Below are 24161 nucleotides of genomic sequence, written 5' to 3' on the forward strand. Positions count from 1 at the left end.
AAATCTGGAAAATTGTCCAATTAAACTGCAATTTTTTTTTCATGTAACTCGATCTAAACATAGACTAACACAGAAACAGTAGAGAGAAAGCTGATGGTCATTTCTGTCTATGCAATAATTTGCACATAAAAATAAAAGGCTTATGTACATTATTGTAAATTATTTATTTATTTGTCTTGTAAGCACATTTCATCATGCTAATATTTATCTAAAAGAACAGATATAAATATTTATGTATACTGAAAGAGCTAGGGATTAATATTATGTCAGCTGAGATTTTCCTTTGAGACAAAATACATAGAGTGTGTTGCATGATAAATAATTTCTACAGTGACACAATTAAAAAAGACTCTGGAGACTGAAATGTTACTAAGCCTCCAGAATGACTGCTTACTCCACTGGGAATGAGTTCCATTCTAGGCAATTTAAACATCGTGTTATTATAATCACTCAGTAAAATAATGTTGTATTGAATGTTTAAGAATATCGGATACAATTTCATTTCATGTCAATTTCAATTATTTGATGGAAAGTAAAAAAGCAAACACATTTATCTTGTTATTCTTTATTTCATTTTTTATTATGATCAGTACAGCTAATATTATGCTGGACAATATTAATAACAGAATAACTGTAACAACAGCAAACATTTGCTAAATATCAAACAAATAAATAATTAAATTTTAAAAATTTGAACACTGAATATAATGAGAAAATTGAGAAAAACATGAGAAAATTATTGATATTTTTAAAAAGAATGTTTCTCAAAAAAAAGATTGGAAGAGATTTGCATTTTTTCAAATGCAGAGCCTAATATTATCAAATAATTTAAGAAATCTGAAGGGCAAGTTGAGGAAAGCCTAAACTGAACCTGTAATCTCTGATTCCACAGATGACACTGCATCAAGAACAGACATTCATCAACAGCTGATATGCCACTTAAAACTTTAATGTGCTAAAAAAGCCTTGTATTAACCATATCTAAAAGTTGCATTTAGTTCTCGGGGCCCTGGGCCCTGGGATGGACCATCACACACTGGAAATGTGTATTGTGGTCAGTCAAATCAGTATTCCAGATCTTTTTAAAAGAAATGGACACTGTGTCCTCTGGACCAAAGATGAAAGGTGTCATTCATTCTGTTTTCAAAAGTCAGTGTCTGTCATGGTATGAAGTTGTGTCAGTGCCCTTGATAAAGGTAATTTACATTTGCCCTTGATAAAGATAATTTAAATGTTATAGCTTGGAATACTTTGTACCAAAACATCAAGTGTTGTGAGAAGTAATGAGATCTTGTGGATCTAGTTGGAGCACTATTCTTCTCTCAGAAACGACTTCTGCAACACACTTGTATGTTATTACTATGTTAGTGTCATTGCAGCACTGGGAATGGTCCACTACCCAAACAACTGGTCAATAGTGGTCCTTTGAAAAGAAATCACATTTCTTTTTATTTAATTTTGTGTATATTATTTAACATTTTACTGTCAGGTTAAGCATATTCACCACAACAATATTTCCATCCACTTTATACACTTTTACCAAGGGTGCCAATTAATTCTGGAGCTGACTGTTCAAATGAACTTCGACATTAGCATCAACATGCTAGGTTCATTTGAAAAGACCCTTTAATGGAGGGAAGATCTTGATGTTGAATGTTGAATGAATAATGAAATGACTGAGTGAAGCGTGTTTGAATGAAAAGCTTTTTGTAACGTAGGATTATGAATATGGAGAGTGGGTGAGGTGCAGCGCCTCTGCCACACATCCGGGTGTCGCTCCGCTTCTTTCAGGCTGCGGCTCCAGTCCACACTAAACCACTGCCTATTTGCTGCCTGCGTTTCCGCGACCAGCAGCGAAGAGACACGGAGAGCTATCCTATTCTGACTGGATTAACCTACTGAAATAATATAGGGATGATATGTTCATTTAGAATTATATAACGCTTCATTGGGTAGAATGTGCGTCGCTGTGTATTAACTTTAGCATGGACGACATGGAGGACGGCTTAATAATAACACAGGCTGACATGCAAGACGCAGCTGAGACTGAACTGTAATAGGAGAGCTGCTTCTACACCTGCTTTTATTCATTCTGTAATTTTCCATTGATGTATTTATTTCAAATGTGCGTCTGACTGGAGGGAGCAGCATGAAGAAGTTTAATATCAGAAAGGTGTTGGACGGCTTGACTGCGGTTTCCTCCTCCTCTTCCTCATCCGCATCAACTCAGCCGACTAACCGGGAAAACGACATTATTCAGGAGACTCTGCAGTCCGAGCATTTTCAGCTCTGCAAGGTGGGCGCCCTCGCTCTGGTTTAATATAGACGTGGTGTCTGTGTCTACATGCTAATATTAGTAATATTAATCCGATTTGGGACCCGCATGCTAGCGCAATGTTAGCCAGCCCTGTCTCTGCTTCCGCCAAAACTGATCTGCAGATTAGATCTGGCTGTTATTTGCCCCTGCATGGGAAATAATAGCCTCGATTGTCAACACTAATCTCCATTATGGCAGCATCGCTTTGCTTGCCAGTTTGGTGCTGCTGTTACAATACTGAAAGTATTTGGATTGTTAACTAACTGCACATGATTAATAAAATCATATTGGTGGTTAGATATACTTGATAACATTTTACTTTGATTGAGGAGTTTGTTTTGCTAACCTGACAATAATGAACTGTATTTGAAGTGCAGCAATCCCAGCGACTGCTGTCATGTGATCAGGTGGCTAGCTTGGTATTTTACATTTGCAAGTTAATGTTATATGTATCATTTAACTATTCAAATGACAAAAACATGTTACAAACATTATTTCGCAATCCGTAATAGTAGACCGGCCTTGCGCTGCAAACTGTACACTGTAATCAATAATATTCGGTATTAATAGACCACCAATGATGTCGTTAGGGTTTAAATAAACTAGAAGGCACAGCAGGATGCAGTTTGAGACGCAGCTCTAGCTTTTCCCGATACCACTAGCCATTTAATCCGGCGTTAGCTAGCATTCTTAGCCACGGCACCTGCTAGCTGATATAAAACACAAAGCTACAGGGTGCATAAATACAATCAACTGATGTTATTTTAAAAAGTTGTGTCGTTTACTATGCTGATTTTATTAGAGTGGCTAACTATATTAGCTGTCAAAGCTAACCACAGTCACAGCTGCTTCACTTGACAGCTGTCAAAAACCAGTGTCACCCAGTCTTATTCTGGATTATTCAGATTGTTTTTTATTTTATATTTACTTTAGTTTGTTTTAGTGCATTAATGTTAGTTTATAATATTGCTTATCTGTTACAACAACAAATTATAAAACCTTATAGGGTTTTCCAGTACACTAGCCATAAATATCTACATAAAACAGACAGTTTTTCGAAAAAAATGCATACCGAGTATAAAATGAATAGCACTTAAGTAAAGCAAAAATACCTGAACTTAAATGCATAAATATATGATTTATAAACCTAATTTTTAAAACATGGGACATTTTGTAAAATTGCAAAATTGTGTTGTGTTTAATCTCTTGAATCTTTATTTAACTTTGAATTTTGTAAATATTAACACATTTAAAATTTGATGTCTGCAACACACTCAAAAAAGTTGAGACAAAGGCTTGTTTATTACTGTGTTCATCACTGTCTCCTATTAATAACACTTTTGTGGTTTTGGAACTGAGGACACTAATTGTTGCAGTTTTGCAAGTGGAATTTTTCTCCATTCTTGCTTTATATGAGGCCTCAGCTGTTCACCAGTGATTGTCGTTGTCTGATTCTACACCTTATGATGCCCCATTTTCAGTAGAACACATTTTCAGTAGAACACAGATCTGGACTGCAGGCAGGCCAGTCAAGCAAACACACACTGTCTATGAAGCCACGCTGTCGTAGTGTGTACAGAATGTGGCCTGGCTTGTTAAAATAACCATGGACTCCTTGGGAAATTTTTGCCTTGATAGCAGCACTTCTCTCTAAAATCAAAATATACACCTTTGCCCACGCTATGTAGTACCTTCACACTGATGCAAGTCACCCATATCGTGGGCATTAATGCACCCCATACCATGACAGGTTTTGGCTTTTATAGCTTTTGCTGATAACAGTCTGGATGGTACTTTTTGTCTTTGTCACAAAGAACTCAATGTCCTTTTCTTTAGAAAACAAACATGTCTCTCATCTGATCACCGAACTCATTTCCACTGTCTTTCAGCCCATCTGAGATGAGCTTGGGCCCATAGAACTCAGTATTATTTCTGCATAGTGTTGATGTCTGGCTTTCTCTTTGTGTAATAGAGTTTCAGGTTGCATTTCTTAATGCAGTGGCAGACTTTTTTTATGCATTTTTCCCAATTTTCCTTGCTGTGTAGCTTTATACAAGTACCTGATCGCATTTTCCTACCTCTACTAATTCTGACCTCCACTCCTGAGGTGACTAACACTCACCCCCTCTGAAACGTATGCAGTAGCCGGCTCATATGGAGATCCATACCGCGCACAGAGAGTCACACACCTAAATTCATTTTCCCCTGTGTTCGTGAAGGTACCATTGATTAGCCAACAGAGGTCATAACTGCAGCAGTCATGAGGAATCAGAAATTCCCTTTGGCATTCCCACTCTTGCGTGAGCCAGTCATTGGCCCTCAGTTTCCTGGTAGCACATATTTTTGTCAGTTAAACAAGAGAATTAATAAATTACAGATTAATATACACTGATGACTGAAACACTGCTGGTGTTAACAGGAATATTTATACTGGTCTGTCTTTCCTTAAAAATGGTCTTAAACTCTTTCCTGCTTGACGACTTGACAACTTTATTTGCACTTACTTAAATAACAAAAGCTAATGTCTGAGTTTTTTTGTTTGTGCAGTGGAGAACAAAAGAGAAAATAGGTCAGTCTGCACTTGTAATTGATGTGTTATTTGTTTTGACTGGACAAAAATATTATTTGGAAATGCAGCTACCAGGGTGCTCGGGTGGTGCAGCTTTCCAGAGCTGACTGTATGTAAGAGAGGAAAGGCTGGATTTAAAGTCACTTCATTCCCACTGCAGTCAAGATGCCTATGTCTGGGCAGGGCCAGTCACAAGTTGCAAAATAAATATAGAGGGCATTGTATGTTTCTCTATACATGTAAAGCTCTCTGAAGGAACCCATGAAGAAATCAGCTGCTGTCCAGTGAAAATTAAGTGATTGTCAGTTCTGCAGGCTTGTGCTATCCTCCAGGACTTCTCGATTGCATAGGTGGATTGTGATTTTCATTGAAAATTGAGAATGACAAATCTACATTATTACAGTAATATTGTGGTTTTAATTTTGAATTAATATGAAGGTTTTTTGATCATTAAAAAATCAAAATGTGAAATCTATTATTTACAGAAATGTTTAGATCTTTTGTTCATTATTTTGTAGAAGCCTTTGCAGCAGTTACAGCTTACAGCTATGTATTCCTGGATTTAGGCAATTTATCCCATTCTTCATGACAAAACATTTCAAACTTCATCAGATTAAATGTTGAGCATTTGTGAATTATCATTTTCAAGTCTTATTGAAATTACGTCTGGGCTTTGTTTGGGCCACTCAAAGACATTTAGAGACTTGCTTCAAAGCTACTCCAGTGTTGAAAGTACTCAACATACAAGTGAATCTATTTAATTACAATTACATTGTCCATCCAGCGGGTTCTCCCATCTTTGCACAGGACTTTTGAAGCTTTTTTAGAGTTACTGTTGAGTTTTTTCTACCTCACTTTTAAGCCCATCTGATTGTGTTCATCACAGTTGCATGACTGTTTTTCAAACAATACTGCCATTATGCACTGACATTTTCCTTTGACGTTCTAAATCTTTTCATGATATTATGAACTGTAGATGGTAAAAGACCTAGAGTCAGCTGACTAAAAAGACTATGCCTTCGGTGGATTTTCCTTTTATACTTTTATTAGGATTTTAACGTCATGTTTTTATACTTAGGTTACATTCGTGACAGAAACGGTAGTTACTCATTACACAAGATGAATCAGTTCACAAGCTTATATTGAACACAGTCATGGACAATGTAGTGTCTCCAATTCACCTCACTTGCATGTCTTTGGACTGTGGGAGGAAACTGGAGCACCCAGAGGAAACCCACGTGGACACGGGGAGAACATGCAAACTCCACACAGAAAGGACCCGGGCCACCCCACCTGGGGATCGAACCCAGGACCTTCTTGCTGTGAGGTGACAGTGCTACCCACTTAGCCACTGTGCCGCCCCTCCAGAATAGTGTTACTATATTAAAGTGTTATTATAAATAATAAATCTTATTTTGCCTCTGTTCCAACTTTTTTTTAGTTTGTTGCCGGCGTCTATTGTTTTTTATTTACAAAACACATTTAGGTTTGTCAGTTAAAACACTGAAAATGTTTTTTGTAATTACAGTTTTTCGTTTTAATTGCCTTTTTGTGTCCAATCTTTTCTGGACATGGGGTTTGAACATATACATGGAAAACCTTTTTTTTTTTTTTTACTAGAATAGTGTACACAATTACATGATTATTCTCTGTTTGTTTTGTCTTTTTCTGTATATAATTAACACAGTTACCAAGTACCAGTTTAAACATGTGAACTTGGTTTTTATTTTTTGCTTTATCGTTCCCCTTGATCTACAACCAACAATATGCTGTTTCTATTATGTTGTTTGTTACAACATGTGGTTAAATTTCAAATGATATAGCCTCATATTACCAAACCAGTTTAATTTGACTAAAAATAACATTTATTGAAACTTTTATTTGTTTTACAGACAGTACGTCATGGCTTTCCTCATCAACCCTCAGCGATGGCTTTTGACCCTGTGCAAAAAATATTGGCAATTGGGACACAGACTGGAGGCCTACGACTGTATCCTTTGTTTAGAAAAGACCACAATTCACAGCAGTAGGTTTAACATATACTATCTACTATCTGTACTACATGTATTTTCCCCAGCTATATTTTTCAGTGTAAACAATGGTTGTACAAATGTATTTATGGATGTTTGTTTTTATGTTCTCCATATTTTCAATGTTGCAAGGAAGTAACGTCTGACAGTTCTAAAGCAAACCTTGGTTTGTGCAGTGTCCTAACATATAGGCCTGCTTACAGTTACATGACTTAGTGAGTCATAGGTTTGAGTGATGGTAAATGAAGGATGACTCGTACAGCTTTCTTATTTTGAACATTCATGTCATGAACATTCATCCATGACTGAAGAAGTGACTTAAGGCTTTTGAAAAGAGGTAGTCCACTTGTGACAGACTTCTTGTATTTTTGCAGTTTAGTTTTAAGGCGGATATTTCATCAGCTGACCTTGTTTTCCTGGTAGAGCTTTTGGAAGCTTCTTAGCATAATGATATCTGCTGTGGCATGAACCATTCTGTTGCCATATGCTGTAGAGCTGGTCTCATCATCACTTCTGCTCATTTGGTGCCTGAATGCAACCACACATGCTGGAATCATCTTTGGTCCTGCTGGGCACGTCTGTTAGACCATGTGACACATACATAAATGCTGTCCTGGGATATTGCTCTATTTTAGACATGTGTTTTCAAATCAAATGGCCTTGCCATATCTATTTTAAGCCATGAATTCAAAACATCAAAGTTAAATACATTTTCAAACAGTCAAGTATCTATCTGACTGAGATTAATTTATTAATTGGAAGTTTTTGTTGTTTATTTGTGGATTTCAATGCACTTGTAAGCAACCCATTTATTTGTGCATCTTCAGTACCACTGTTTAGAAGCACTAAGCTCAGACACATTGCAATTGTCTGGGATTTTTAACATGCCCAGGGCTGTTGATGGACTTTCAACCTGCTGTCATTCAGCTGATGACCCATTTAAAAAAAAAGATAGGCTATATTGACTTTATGTAGTATTTTCAGGATGAAAGACCATTGTCTAGTTCACATAGTGCTATTGAATATAAGCATTTACTGAATTTAGTCCACTTGACATTTTGGGCACTTGACATTTTGTGTTTGATCACTTCAAAATTGGATTTTGAATTAATATAATTGCAATTTGTAGTTTGCTGAATAATTTAGCATGTTAAACACAATATGCAACTTGGATGGATTCTACCAGTTTTGGTTTGCTGACTAATTTTAGCACAGTACACAACTTAATGGACTTCTATTGATGGAATAGAAATGATTTCTGTTTGCAATTGATAAAACATGGTAAATGCATTGATTTAGTTTGAAGCAAAAGGAGTTGATGGTGCCTTCCAGCGCCAGAGTCACTGGCTTACTTCTTATTTGTTATAGAAAGGGAACACATAATGATATATTTAAACTATATGACTAACGTTCACAGAATATTCTGATTTTGCTCGTGCAATGTAGCACCATTGACCACCTTGGTTTACCAGAAGAGGAAGTGTTTTATGTGTTGAAAAAATTTTCCTGTTAGAATCTGCAGTCATTCTTACAATGCAGTGTATAAATCTTTCTGTTACTTTATGTGCCTAAAACATTCCAGATCTTTTTGAAACAAGATGAAACAACCTTTTATACAAGATGCTCATAAGTATACTGCATTCTTAGCAGATGGGTACTGCTATTTAGAACAGACCAAAAAGTAGCTGCATTTGTTTAGGTACGACTCCCAGTCCATTCCCTATGGCAAATGTTTTTTGTAGTATTGTTTTAAAAGTAGTTCTACCTCTATCTAATTTAGTTGTAACCACATAAACGATGTTTGTTTATACATGTTATTATTATACATTTATTTACTACAGAGACATTATAAAAAGTGTCACATTGAAACCAATCACCTAGTACTGACCAACAGCAGACCATTATTATTAAGTCCTGTTAAGCTAATTCTGACTTCTGGCGACCATCTAAGTAGCAGTTCTTCAGAAGATCCTGCCTTCGTTTTAGGTCTTCAGGCTTCTTAGTGGCTTGTTCATTGTTCCTTTAATTGTATCCATCCATCTTGTTGCTGGCCATCCTCTTCCTCTTTTTCTTCAACTATTCCAAGCAAAAATTTCTTTTCCATTAAATTGGTTTAACATGTCCAAAATAAATAAACTGTAGTTTGCTAATCTTGGCTTGATTTAGTTGAGAATCCATTTCTTTGTTTTCTTTGCCTTCCAATGTACTCTCAAAACTCCTCACCAGCTTCTTAAATTCAAAGGCATCAATATTATTCTGTCCTGCTTTTTTATTATCTAGCTTTAACATCTATAAAGAACCACAGAGAATACCACAGTCTGTGCAGTTGTGATCTTTGTTTGGATAAACACATAGTTACATCTGAAGATTTACAGTTTCTTAATTTTGGTTTTGCCAAATGCCAGTTTGTGTTGTATTTGCTGATTGCTGGATCTTTTGCTGTTTATAATTGTAAATCAAGTATGCAAAAGCTGATCACCTCTTTGACATCTTCTCTATCTGTGTTAAAGTCTTTCTTAAACTAAGCTAAATTTTCATTTTTTTTTTACTTTATTTTATGGCTTTCCTCATCAAGGCCTTCAGGTCTTCCTGATTTTCTCTTTTAAGTTTTGTGTCATCTGCATATCAAAGGTTGTTTATATTTTTCCATCAGTTTTGAATCCCTGATTATCTTCCTGTAGTACTGATTCTCAGGGTATATATCCAGTGTACATGTTAAACAGAAATTTTGACAGAATGCAGCTTTGTTTAATATCTTAGCCAATGTGGAACCAGTCTGTTTGTCCATTTTCTGTAGTGACTGTGGCTTGTTGATCAGTGTAGAGATTCTTCATTAGAATGATGAGATGTTATTCTCATTTTTCTAAGGGCATTTTTTAATTAAGTGTGGTCTACACAGTCAAAAGCTTTACTGGGTCAGTGAAGCACATACTGATTTCTAAAATTCTTTGAGGTTTTCTATAATTTAGCTTACATTCAGGATGGTGTCTCCTGTTTCTTTTCCTTTTCATCTTTGTTTATCATCTTGATCATTATGTAGTACATTTATTTTCTGTGAATTTACATTTTATATTGTTTTTGCAAGAATATCTAAAGAGTTTTGTACATTTTGGTAAATTTCCTTGTGCAATGATCTGCTTTTGATGAGTTTGTTTTAGGCATCTAGGCGTTGGTTGATTGGGTGGTCATGTTGTCTTGATTAGTATCTTTATTTTATTACTAAGGCAAGCACTAATGGGCCTGTGAGGACAGGGCAAGAGTGAGTAAGCGTTTTCTTACTCAATAGTTTGATTAAAGCTACTGTTCACTTATTACAAAAGCTTATTAGTCATGAGCTTGTTAATGCATGTGCAACAGGCTCTCATTTACACAGTCTGAATCTTGCAAGCTTTCATGCCTTTTGGCTCTGTAGATTGCCAATTATACTTTATCTCAGGATTTAGCTGGTATCGTTGAGATAACTACTACTGGGCATATGCTTGAACCTTTTGTGAAAATTTTTAAATGTGACAGTTTGGTGACTATTCTCACTCATTTAAGTCAGATGGCTTTTACTTTTTGTACTCTTTTGTAATCTTTTTTGTGCTGGTAATTGAATTATACTGTTATTTATATACTGTTATCTAATGTGGTTCAGGTTTCTTTATTTAGCAGACACAAAAATAAGTACCAAGAATCCACTTAAAGATCTGAAATCAGTTGTTTTGGCTGGACAAAAATTTGTGACCAAGCTAACCCATAGAGAATAAAAATGCACAAAGGCAATGAGTTATATCATCTGGTCCTTCTACTTAAGTGTGCCTGTAAGCCACTTTATGAAATAAATTGTAGTCAGATTGGATGTAATGCATTGTTTGTGTTTTGTCTTTTGCATATACAGTGCTGCAGTGCTAAAGACCTCCCATTTAGATGATAACATAGTTGTGCTATGACATGATATAGAAATGTTTGGATAGTTTTAATAATATCAACTCAATGTCATGATAGTAAATGCATAGCTATACCAACCACTTGTAAAGTCCATAACAAAGAGACAGATTTAGAAAGTAATATTTAAACTTTAATACAGTTTTAAAGCAGTGATAAAACTCATGGTTAAATAACAGCAATATAGCAAAGTTTCTAAGATGAACACAGTAAATATTTTTTGTGGGGATTTGTCATGTTACATTTTTCTGCTTTGTGTCAGAACTTTAAACACCAAACAATTGGTTTATTTGGAATTCTATTTGATTCAGATCTCTCACACTGAAATTCTTATTGTACGGCTATCTGTATGACATTCTGTATGGTTTTAGAATGGTATTTCCAACAAGGCTTTATATATCATCATATTGCTTAGGTTTTATCACAGTATATGTTTTATGTAGGCAGATGTACCAGACAGCCATATATAGGGGAGGTAACCTATTTTCTGTCAGAAGATTTTCTACGTAAGCTTGATAGTGAGCATATTTACATTTACATTTTTAGCATTTAGCAGACACCTTTATCCAAAGCAACTTACATTACAGCATACAGTCTGAGCAATTGATGGTTAAGGGCCTTACAGGGCCCAACGGCAGGAATCTGGCAGTGTTGGGGCTAGAACCAGCAACCTTCAAATTACTAGTCCAGTACCTTAACCACTTAGACTACAGCTTGCTCAGTATATCTTCTTATTTATTGTCATTCAGAAGTCTGATTGTTTTTGATAGTTTTGCATGGCAAGTCTAGTGTTTGCATGGTTTAAACAGAGATGCAGATATGATAAATTTTGCAGCTCTCTTTGTTTTACGTCGTGAAGCTGTTTATTGTTTTAAAAGTTCGTCAAGCAAGACTCTGACTCATACTATACGTCCCATCTGAGTTAGATCATGCTCCTTGTTGACAGTTACTTAGCACTTAACAAAGTTACTTAACAGATGTCAGCAGTAGTGGGTAAAGCTGACAGTACAGCTTATACATGATCGTGATATGGCGTTTAAGTGCAGTGTTTGACAGCACCCTTATCAGATTGCGAGGTCGTTTGTTTAGCACCGGAAGCCACTGCTGTATGACACGCGTCACCTGTCGGAGCAGCACAATAATGATGTGATCAGTGGCTTAAGCTTTGAGCACATATAGCACACTAGAGACATTGGTGAGAGTACATGAGTGGAGGGGGACTTGTGCAGCTTGGGCCTCAGTAGATATCTGTGACTAAGACTGTGTACGTATTTTATAAGCTCTTTGTTGGGTATTACTGTGTTTTGCCACCAACTTATACGTTATCTCAGTCAGTGAAAACTTTGTCAGTTAAATAAAGGTAAAAGAGAATGAACAAGTCACCGATTTTTGGTTTAATTGCATTTTATAAAACTGTCTTGAATTTTTCAGGGGAAAAAAGTTTGTTGTCAAACTGTATTTTGCAGTGTTTTACATTTGAGGCTAGCTAAGTATACTGGACCAGCCAAAGCCAGCCCATCTGACTGATACAGGTGCTGCATCCCAAACTGCAAAATACTAATCAGTACATAGTCATAATGTTTCATTGGATGAATTCAGGAAAAAAAAAACCTTGGATTGCAGTTGTCAAAATTGTCTGACTTACAACATGTCTGTTTTTACTTTGGGTAGCAATGTTTAGCCTTACAATTTAATAAATATTAGATTTCGAATAATAGAAATGTTTCTAAAACCTTCATTCCAAAGAGTTAGCTAATAACATTCTTTTATTTACAATTAATAAGTCACAGATTTTCATACTCATTCACAATCTTCTTTTAAACATGCACAGACTTCTTTGGTGGGTATTTAGAGTATGTGCATGTAATCTGTATTCACCTCAACCACTGGTTTTTGTAGACATTCTCCCGCTCTGGGAGACTATTGTTATAGCAGCAGGGTATTTAGGTTCCGTCAAGCAAAAAGAATGCACTTTTGAATGGTTGCATATTTTCAGAGGTCTGTAGTATCAAATGATAAAACCCACACGAGTACCTTGGTTACACATTACCACCAATTCTATTTTTTCTGAAAAAAGAAAATAGTTTTAAGCCTGTGGCAGGACAAATCATATAGATTTGGTGTTCATTTTTGAAATGTGATAGGCTAAAGAATTCATTGTAGATAAACATCAGTTGACTGCCCTTAGACTTTCATTTTACATTAGCTGTACAGTAAATAGAGCTTACCACAATAATAATCATGTTTAAGATCAAATCTTTCATTGTTTATAGCTAGACTGTGCTCACTGTCTTGCAGTGAAATGAAAGCGTGACACAGAAAGCCTCTTGTCTTCAGGGCCTGACCCTGCAAAACACAGCAAGCCATTCTAGAGAATCTAGTGGGCGCTGCATAAAAAAGGCTACCGCCTGATCATGCCATTGCCACTCTGTCAGATACATAGATTTATAAATAAACAATGCAATCACTGTTCACTGTTCTTTACTTAAAATGTGCTGATATTGTTTAATTATGAAGTGTATGGATACTAAGGCTGCTCTGTAGAAAAAGAACCCTTTCCTTTTTCCAGCATATTAGAGAGGTAATGCAGGGTGAAACAAGGGAGCAGGATGCTCCCCACCTGCCTGCCAGATTATGATTGCATGAATTTAATCAAGAAGAGCCCTTATCTACTGCGACGCAAAATATTTCCATAACCAAATGCGGACATCAGGCTCCAGGTCTGAATATAAATTAAAAAGCTATGAGAAGAGACATAAATATATGTTTAATAGTGTTCTTTTATATCCTTGTACTTACATACCCCTTCTTGTTTAAAAAGTGTTTACACACCTAATCTGGTGAGTGTTGCATGGGATGCATCAATTAGATTTTCTTTCGTCAATTAGATTTTCATCATTAGATTTTGCTTCAGATACCAAGGCTCTGAGTTTGGCTAATATTGAAACCTAGATTCTTACAATAAATAGGCCTCTTTTGTGCAAGTATGTGATTGAGGCATGTTTTACAACAACTCGTCAATTGTTTGTCATATGTTGCATCACATGTTGCATTGCACATTTATAGTTTTTATTTTGTTAGCTGATCCAGTGTCAGCCCCAATGTCAAATCTGTTTATTCCTAGCTCTGTAAGGACAGAATGTCTCCTCTTTGTCTCCTCTTTGTGTGCCTACTTTTTAGCCTTTATTTTTTTCTAATGTGTGTTCCAAATTCTGTTTGGTCAGTGGGGTCACTCTCATTACCTCTTTAGCATATGAAAAATGACCCACAGACAAGAACTTTAGAATACATCACAACTTTTACTAAAAAAAGAAATGTGTTTACCCCAAAACTGCTTTAATGGAAGTGTAGTTGTTGGTGCTTTTATGGGAAACACACATTTTGCAGGATGATTTTGTGAATGCATCACTGAAGACCATTGATAAATAAATCTGTATCATTTGTCATATTTTGCTGTTATACATCATCAGTGTAGGGTGACTGTCTGGCTTGTTTGGGGCTTATGCAGTAGGTGGCATGGGACAAAAAGTTAAGAAGGTGTATAACTTGATTGCCATGAATACAGTTACATATACAGGGGTTGGACAAAATAACTGAAACACCTGTCATTTTAGTGTGGTAGGTTTCATGGCTAAATTGGACCAGTCTGGTGGCCAATCTTCATTAATTGCACATTGCACCAGTAAGAGCAAAGTGTGAAGGTTCAATTAGCAGGGTAAGAGCACAGTTTTGCTCAAAATATTGCAATGCACACAACATTATGGGTGACATACCAGAGTTCAAAAGAGGACAAATTGTTGGTGCACGTCTTGCTGGCGCATCTGTGACCAAGACAGCAAGTCTTTGTGATGTATCAAGAGCCACGATATCCAGGGTAATGTCAGCATACCACCAAGAAGGACAAACCACATCCAACAGGATTAACTGTGGACGCAAGAGGAAGCTGTCTGAAACGGATGTTCGGGTGCTAACCCGGATTGTATCCAAAAAACATAAAACCACGGCTGCCCAAATCACGGCAGAATTAAATGTGCACCTCAACTCTCCTGTTTCTACCAGAACTGTCCGTCGGGAGCTCCACAGGGTCAATATACACGGCCGGGCTGCTATAGCCAAACCTTTGGTCACTCGTGCCAATGCCAAACGTCGGTTTCAATGGTGCAAGGAGCGCAAATCTTGGGCTGTGGACAATGTGAAACATGTATTGTTCTCTGATGAGTCCACCTTTACTGTTTTCCCCACATCCGGGAGAGTTACGGTGTGGAAAAGCCCCAAAGAAGCGTACCACCCAGACTGTTGCATGCCCAGAGTGAAGCATGGGGGTGGATCAGTGATGGTTTGGGCTGCCATATCATGGCATTCCCTTGGCCCAATACTTGTGCTAGATGGGCGCGTCACTGCCAAGGACTACCGAACCATTCTGGAGGACCATGTGCATCCAATGGCGTTGCCGTGTATCAGGATGACAATGCACCAATACACACAGCAAGACTGGTGAAAGATTGGTTTGATGAACATGAAAGTGAAGTTGAACATCTCCCATGGCCTGCACAGTCACCAGATCTAAATATTATTGAGCCACTTTGGGGTGTTTTGGAGAAGCGAGTCAGGAAACGTTTTCCTCTACCAGCATCACATAGTGACCTGGCCACTATCCTGCAAGAAGAATGGCTTAAAATCCCTCTGACCACTGTGCAGGACTTGTATATGTCATTTCCAAGACGAATTGACGCTGTATTGGCCGCAAAAGGAGGCCCTACACCATACTAATAAATTATTGTGGTCTAAAACCAGGTGTTTCAGTTATTTTGTCCAACCCCTGTATATATGAATACACCATATATACAGTTGCTGGTCATAAAATTAGAATATCATGAAAAAGTTGATTTATTTCAGTCAAAAAGTGAAACTTGTATATTGTATTCATTCATTACACACAGACTGATATATTTCAAATGTTTATTTCTTTTAATGTTGATGATTATAACTGACACTAATGAAAACCCCAAATTCAGTATCTCAGAAAATTAGAATATTGTGACAAGGTACAATATTGAAGACACCTGGTGCCACACTCTAATCAGCTAATTAACTCAAAACACCTGCAAAGGCCTTTAAATGGTCTCTCAGTCTAGTTCTGTAGGCTACACAATCATGGGGAAGACCGCTGACTTGACAGTTGTCCAAAAGACGACCATTGACACCTTGCACAAGGAGGGCAAGACACAAAAGGTCATTGCTAAAGAGGCTGGCTGTTCACAGAGCTCTGTGTCCAAGCACATTAATAGAGAGGCGAAGGGAAGGAAAGATGTGGTAGAAAAAAGTGTACAAGCAATAGGGATAACCGCACCCTGGAGAGGATTGTGAAACAAAACCCATTCAAAAATGTGGGGGAGATTCACAAAGAGTGGACTGCAGCTGGAGTCAGTGCTTCAAGAACCACCACGCACAGACGTATGCAAGACATGGGTTTCAGCTGTCGCATTCCTTGCGTCAAGCCACTCTTGAACAAGAGACAGCGTCAGAAGCGTCTCGTCTGGGCTAAAGACAAAAAGGACTGGACTGCTGCTGAGTGGTTCAAAGTTATGTTCTCTGATGAAAGTAAATTTTGCATTACCTTTGGAAATCAAGGTCCCAGAGTCTGGAGGAAGAGAGGAGAGGCACAGAATCCACGTTGCTTAAGGTCCAGTGTAAAGTTTCCACAGTCAGTGATGGTTTGGAGTGCCATGTCATCTGCTGGTGTTGGTCCACTGTGTTTTCTGAGGTCCAAGGTCAACGCAGCCGTCTACCAGGAAGTTTTAGAGCACTTCATGCTTCCTGCTGCTGACCAACTTTATGGAGATGCAGATTTCATTTTCCAACAGGACTTGGCACCTGCACACAGTGCCAAAGCTACCAGTACCTGGTTTAAAGACCATGGTATCCCTGTTCTTAATTGGCCAGCAAACTCGCCTGACCTTAACCCCATAGAAAATCTATGGGGTATTGTGAAGAGGAAGATGCGATACGCCAGACCCAACAATTCAGAAGAGCTGAAGGCCACTATCAGAGCAACCTGGGCTCTCATAACACCTGAGCAGTGCCACAGACTGATGGACTCCATGCCACGCCGCATTGCTGCAGTAATCCAGGCAAAAGGAGCCCCAACTAAGTATTGAGTGCTGTACATGCTCATACTTTTCATGTTCATACTTTTCAGTTGGCCAACATTTCTAAAAATCCTTTTTTTGTATTGGTCTTAAGTAATATTCTAATTTTCTGAGATACTGAATTTGGGGTTTTCATTAGTTGTCAGTTATAATCATCAACATTAAAAGAAATAAACATTTGAAATACTGTATATCAGTCTGTGTGTAATGAATGAATATAATATACAAGTTTCACTTTTTGAATGGAATTACTGAAATAAATCAACTTTTTCATGATATTCTAATTTTATGACCAGCACCTGTATGTATATACAGTGTATCACAAAAGTGAGTACACCCCTCACATTTCTGCAGATATTTAAGTATATCTTTTCATGGGACAACACTGACAAAATGACACTTTGACACAATGAAAAGTAGTCTGTGTGCAGCTTATATAACAGTGTAAATTTATTCTTCCCTCAAAATAACTCAATATACAGCCATTAATGTCTAAACCACCGGCAACAAAAGTGAGTACACCCCTAAGAGACTACACCCCTAAATGTCCAAATTGAGCACTGCTTGTCATTTTCCCTCCAAAATGTCATGTGATTTGTTAGTGTTACTAGGTCTCAGGTGTGCATAGGGAGCAGGTGTGTTCAATTTAGTAGTACAGCTCTCACACTCTCTCATACTGGTCACTGAAAGTTCCAACATGGCACCTCATGGCAAAGAACTCTCTGAGGATCTTAAAAGACGAATTGTTGCGCTACATGAAGATGGCCAAGGCTACAAGAAGATGGCCAACACCCTGAAACTGAGCTGCAGCACAGTGGCCAAGATCATCCAGCGTTTTAAAAGAGCAGGGTCCACTCAGAACAGACCTCGCGTTGGTCGTCCAAAGAAGCTGAGTGCACGTGCTCAGCGTCACATCCAACTGCTGTCTTTGAAAGATAGACGCAGGAGTGCTGTCAGCATTGCTGCAGAGATTGAAAAGGTGGGGGGTCAGCCTGTCAGTGCTCAGACCATACGCCGCACACTACATCAAATTGGTCTGCATGGCTGTCACCCCAGAAGGAAGCCTCTTCTGAAGTCTCTACACAAGAAAGCCCGCAAACAGTTTGCTGAAGACATGTCAACAAAGGACTTGGATTACTGGAACCATGTCCTATGGTCTGATGAGACCAAGATTAATTTGTTTGGTTCAGATGGTCTCAAGCATGTGTGGCGGCAATCAGGTGAGGAGTACAAAGATAAGTGTGTCATGCCTACAGTCAAGCATGGTGGTGGGAATGCCATGGTCTGGGGCTGCATGAGTGCAGCAGGTGTTGGGGAGTTACATTTCATTGAGGGACACATGAACTCCAATATGTACTGTGAAATACTGAAGCAGAGCATGATCCCCTCCCTCCGGAAACTGGGTCGCAGGGCAGTGTTCCAGCATGATAATGACCCCAAACACACCTCTAAGACGACCACTGCTTTATTGAAGAGGCTGAGGGTAAAGGTGATGGACTGGCCAAGCATGTCTCCAGACCTAAACCCAATAGAACATCTTTGGGGCATCCTCAAGCGGAAGGTGGAGGAGCGCAAAGTCTCGAATATCCGCCAGCTCCGTGATGTCGTCATGGAGGAGTGGAAAAGCATTCCAGTGGCAACCTGTGAAGCTCTGGTAAACTCCATGCCCAGGAGAGTTAAGGCAGTTCTGGGAAATAATGGTGGCCACACAAAATATTGACACTTCAGGAACTTTCACTAAGGGGTGTACTCACTTTTGTTGAGGGTGGTTTAGACATTAATGGCTGTATATTGAGTTATTTTGAGGGAAGAATAAATTTACACTGTTATATAAGCTGCACACAGACTACTTTTCATTGTGTCAAAGTGTCATTTTGTCAGTGTTGTCCCATGAAAAGATATACTTAAATATCTGCAGAAATGTGAGGGGTGTACTCACTTTTGTGATACACTGTATATATATATACATACATATATATACATATACATATACATATATATATATATATATATATATATATATATATATATATATGTATATCTCAGTGGTGTAATTCAATAGTTTTTATTGTTTTGAAACTACATTTCATCCCATTTAACGATGAGTTTAAAGAGTGATGAAACATATTACTGATTATTGTACAAATTTTCTAAAGAAGTTTGGACATTGGTAAAATGCAATAAAAAGAATCTGATTTGTTAATTCTGTTGAAGCTTTACTTAGCTGTGGTCCTTTCAGTAAAAGGGCAGTCTGTGGTTGCTGCTGCATTCAGTTTTTGAATATGGATGGCATTGTAGCTGTATGTGTGGGCAGTATGCCTGAAGAGTGGTACTGAATAAAGCATTTATAGCATAGTTTTGCAAATGGCTGCTGCACACTCTGACCTGACTTAGACCTGTACTTAGGACTGTAATCCTTTTAGCAAAGTCAATGGTCAAGACCCTCAAGTAAGTATTCTAAGGTCTATACGACTGAGATCGACCACTGATCATCCACTAAAATCTCATTTTAAAACGATGTATAATTCTCTATCATTGTCAAATGAACCTTGACTAAGTTGAACAAAGCTTTGGCCGTGCAGGTGTGGAGTGTTACTGCCAGCATGAGAGTGGCTCGGCTGTCATCCAGCTGCAGTTTCTCATCAATGAGGTAAGTGCTTGTCTGAGCACTGCAACTTTCACGCAATAGGCCTCTAGTAGGTTTATGTATTTTTTCCTTAGTGCTACATGTATTTATTATTATTGGTAGTGTATAGGGAGGGTTTATGAGAAGTCACAATCATTTAAAACCTGTGGTATCTCTACAGGGGGCGCTGGTGAGTGGTTTGGCTGATGACAGCATTCACCTATGGAATCTGAGACAAAAAATTCCAGCTATTCTGCACTCACTCAAATTCAGCAGAGAGAGGTAAGTTATTTAATAACACAACAAAACAGTAGATTGTATGTACATTGTAGTCACACTAATAGACTGGTTTCAGGATAATATAAGTAGTAAACTTATGTCTACGAATGTAACAAAGTTGTTTATGCTTCAGAATAAAAATTAGTTGCTGTCGATGCCAAACCGTAATTGGCACATATTACAACGGCTTGGCTATTCTGAAGTAAGAGAGTGCAAGTACTAAACTTGTCTCCTATTGTAAACATGTGGTGGAATATAAAAAAATAAAAAAAACAAAAATCTTTGTACCCTTGGACCTATATACAGAAAAATTTATATTTATTACTAATTATCTATATGATTTCATAATAATATGGCTGCTGTTCCAGTCCAATGTAAGTTAGTATAAAAAAATATATATATATTTTACACCTGGTACAAATTGAGCAATAATGGTTCAATTAGTTGCAAATATTCATACTGACAACGGTAATGTATGTGTTTAATGTACTGTACCTACAGTGATGTTGGGGTTACTTACTCATATACTGATATATGCTGATATTTGTATCAAGTATCAACAACACTAAACAAAAAAATCAATCACAATTGTGGAAACTGAGGCTTTGCTTTTAAAAAATGCACGGGAAGCTGACAGAATGTATATCTTTTTATATAACTAGGCTGTTCTCATTTAGGAAATGTTTTTTCTCAGTATATTCATTTAAGAAGTGCATTAATATGGAGAAATGTTTTCTGTGAACTGCCTTGTCAGTTAGATTGACCATATTTCAGTAATGCTTACATCCACAGAACTTGCTGAAGTTGCACTCTAAAGTGGGGGTGCCCATACTTTTGTGAATTGAGACATGCTTTTCTAGTGGATAGGTCATCATGATCTATTTTTAAAATAGATCATACTTTTTTAAAAGCTTTGAAACTTTTTGATGCACTTCAGTGGGCTGTATTGATATTATCAGCATTTCAGTGCAAATTACTGAAAGAACACACTAACCTTATTCCATCACGTTTCTGTATCCTGGACAGTAGCTGGTGATGGCAGTTCTCAGGAAAGTGTCGAATCATCAGTGAGGGTGGATCAATATTTAAAATTAAATGTTTTAATGTGGGAAAATGTGACCCAAAATGCTGTCTAATATGTGGCAGATTTTTGGCTGATTTACAGATGAATCCCTGTAAAACAAACATCAGCCTCAGCTGTACCAAATAAAAAGGACATGAATGTTGCAGTCAGCTCAAGCTAAATAATATCTTGAAAACACTGAATGTGCTCAATGTACCATGCAATATTCAGCTGCGTGCAAAATGCCCCATGCTTTTCCACCTCTGATTACATGCTTTGAAAGTTCGGGTGGGCTGTGGTATAGCTATGGTAACAAGTACTAAATCAAAGAGACAGTGGCCACATTTCACATCACTCAATGCCCGAAGCACTACAAAAGTAAAGTGTTGAAATTTGATAGCTTGTTTGAATGTAATATAAATTTAAATGAGACACGATCAACCAACCCTGTTCTAAAGGATGAGGCACAATATTTTTATACTTGTGATCCCAACCTCATAGTTCTGGGGTGTAAAACAGTAAGTTTTGCATGGAATCCAGCTGTGTGGAAATGACACCCTAAAAACACTGGCACTGTGATTTTACATGTAAAGTCCAGTAAAGTGTCATTTGACAGTGACATTTTTACGTTGTTGAAAAAATTGTTGTAGGGCAATTGTAGCCTAGCGGTTAAGGTACTGGATTAATAAGCAGAAGGTTCAAACCCCACCACTGCCAGGTTGCCACTGTTGGACCCTTGAGCAAGGCCCTTACCCCTCAATTGCTTGGACTGTATACTGTAAGTCGCTTTGGATAAAAGCATCTGCTGAATGCTAAAAATGTAAAAATGTAATAAGTCATAAATGGTAAAATACAGAGGCAGACTTCTGTATTAAAATCTAACATAATTACTGCAAACTCTGGACAGTTTTGGAATACAGCTAACATGTTAGCATACTAATGCTGATGTTAACAGTGCTTTGCAATTTTTTTGTTCCTTGTGTTATAACTTTTTTGTTCTTAAATTACATCTAAAGTGGCATTTAAGAAGGTTTAAAATGATTACACTTTATTTGGATACCTGTACACCACCTGATCATAAAATATAGTTAGCTACAACAGTGTGTGGCATATGTTTACACTATTAGCCTTTTCGGACAAAACGTCTTACTGTTATCTGTTGATGCATGCTCAATAATCCAGGTACACAAATCCATAAAGTTGAATCAGTTCATCTGGACACAAGTTTGTTTCTTACTGTTATATCCATAATACTCTTTTAAAACATGACATGGTCATGCAGCCCTCTTACTCTTATCAAGCTTTTTTATTAGATGGAATGTCACAAGGCATAAAACTATGCCCAGTCAGTTTGTGAGAAAGTTTTACCACACAGTCAAAACACAGGGGACAGAATCTGTCTAAATACAGATAAAGAAAACACTGCAAATCAACTATTTCGAAAAAGGAAAGTTAGGATAGTTAAAAACAAAGAAAAACAGACAACAATTACTTGCAAATGTTATTTCTACATGTATTTAATGAAATGTGTGCTTTAATAATCTTATTCTAAATTTGATAGATACAGCACATTACAAAAAAATAGAAAAGAGATGGGAATGTTTCTGCAAATGTTTTCTTTTAGCATCAGTCTAGTCTTTCACTGTTGTTCATAAATGGTTTCAACTTTTTAAAATATTCTTAACATGTATTTGCAGATAGAACTATAATTTATAGATCCAGCAACACACTGTGTTTACTGACAGCGCTTTTTCAAAGTGATTGACTCATTCGACCAGACAGTAAAAGTCACTGTTGCATTAACAAAGAGGTGAATTCCCACCCAGCCTTTTCTTGTCTCACAGCCAGTTGTGTCTGTTAGGTGCCAAGCCAGGATGGTAGCACCTCTATGACCTGAACTTGTGTCTCTCTGGTGGTAAGATTAGGCTTGTGCCTCCTAAACACTTTAATTGTGTGAGTTTTGATGGCAGCTGGTTGCATCAGAATTAATTTATGAGGTTCACTGCATTTAGGGTTGATGCACAATCACAATCTTTTAAGTTTTAATTTGTAAATAATTTTGCAAACTGTTTTCTTTTCCGAACTTTAATGCAAATAGCAGATAACATTATGTGCTATTTTGAGTAGTTTCATGATGCATACTTCCAACGAAAGTGCATTTCTAAAGTATATATTTTTTGGGTGTGTGCGAAACAATGGGTTTGGGATGGACTGAATACTTAAACATGATACTGTACATAAACGTTTGACCTGATTTTAAGTGTTGAAGTGTTGTGTGTCAGTGTTAAAAGAGTCAAAAGTTTGTATATGCACAATGTATTATAACGTCTTATAATCTGTAAAAAAGCTGTTGGCTGGTGGGAAAGAGAGGGATTTTGTGTGTCGTTAAGTGTCTGGTGACTTCTGCTTTGCCCCAACATTTCACATTACAGCATGGCAATTATGCAGCATCTGCTATGATATCATTTGATTTATGCAGCCTCATAGGGTCATGGCTGTCTGGAGAGGCAGATAAAGACTGCAGTTTCACTGTATTTCACTTCACAATCAGGATATTTGGTCCATTTGCCTTTTATGTCACACATGTCCTAACAATAGAGTGCATGGGGTCATTTGGGTTACAAAGAAATACAAATCACAAGCTCATATTAATGATGTAACACAGTTAATGATGTAAGTTCCTATTTGTGCTTCGTATCTGACAGGATTACATTTTGCCACCTGCCTTTCCAAAGCAAATGGCTTTATGTCGGCACAGAAAGAGGGAACATTCATATCGTCAATGTGGAGTCCTTCACTCTTTCAGGCTACGTCATCATGTGGAACAAAGCCATCGAACTGTAAGTCTGATTTAATTGTTATATTGATTAAAGCTAAGCTATGCTTTCTCATTAGCACATTTAAAGTGGTAGAAACAATTACAAATTACTGTACATGTCAGTGTAATAAAGAAGTAGAAATTCTCTGTAAAACAGTAGCAGGCAGGATCTTCCTGTTTTCAGTGGAAGGATGTAATCAGCAGGAGGAAGATCATTTGCTGAGGCCATCTTTGCCCATCTACTCTCATCTCAGTGTCAGATATCCAGTCCTCCAGATGAGTTGCTATAGAAACAACAAAGGAGTTAAAAGAATAAGGACAACCACATTTGGTTTTGTTCTTTCCCTGTAGCAGAGATGTCTGTGAACTAAGCTCTAAGCAAG

At 37.4% G+C, this 24161-nt stretch overlaps 1 protein-coding gene across 7 annotated transcripts in view; it reads left to right on the top strand.

Moving 5' to 3' along the window:
* The first annotated feature begins 2052 nt into the window (after positions 1-2052).
* Positions 2053-24161, top strand: part of stxbp5b (syntaxin binding protein 5b (tomosyn)) — a 49456-nt gene continuing 27347 nt past the window's right edge. For all 7 annotated transcript variants that reach the window (XM_063008093.1, XM_063008092.1, XM_063008091.1 and 4 more), the window contains exons 1-5: positions 2053-2296; positions 6779-6876; positions 19561-19642; positions 19800-19900; positions 23666-23800. In XM_063008093.1, the coding sequence (XP_062864163.1) occupies positions 2150-2296; positions 6779-6876; positions 19561-19642; positions 19800-19900; positions 23666-23800 (563 nt within the window). In that variant the 5' untranslated portion in view covers positions 2053-2149. The remainder of the gene's footprint in view (positions 2297-6778; positions 6877-19560; positions 19643-19799; positions 19901-23665; positions 23801-24161) is intronic.

This window comes from Trichomycterus rosablanca, chromosome 13 (genome assembly GCF_030014385.1).
Source record: "Trichomycterus rosablanca isolate fTriRos1 chromosome 13, fTriRos1.hap1, whole genome shotgun sequence".
Classification (NCBI taxonomy): Eukaryota; Metazoa; Chordata; class Actinopteri; order Siluriformes; family Trichomycteridae; genus Trichomycterus; species Trichomycterus rosablanca.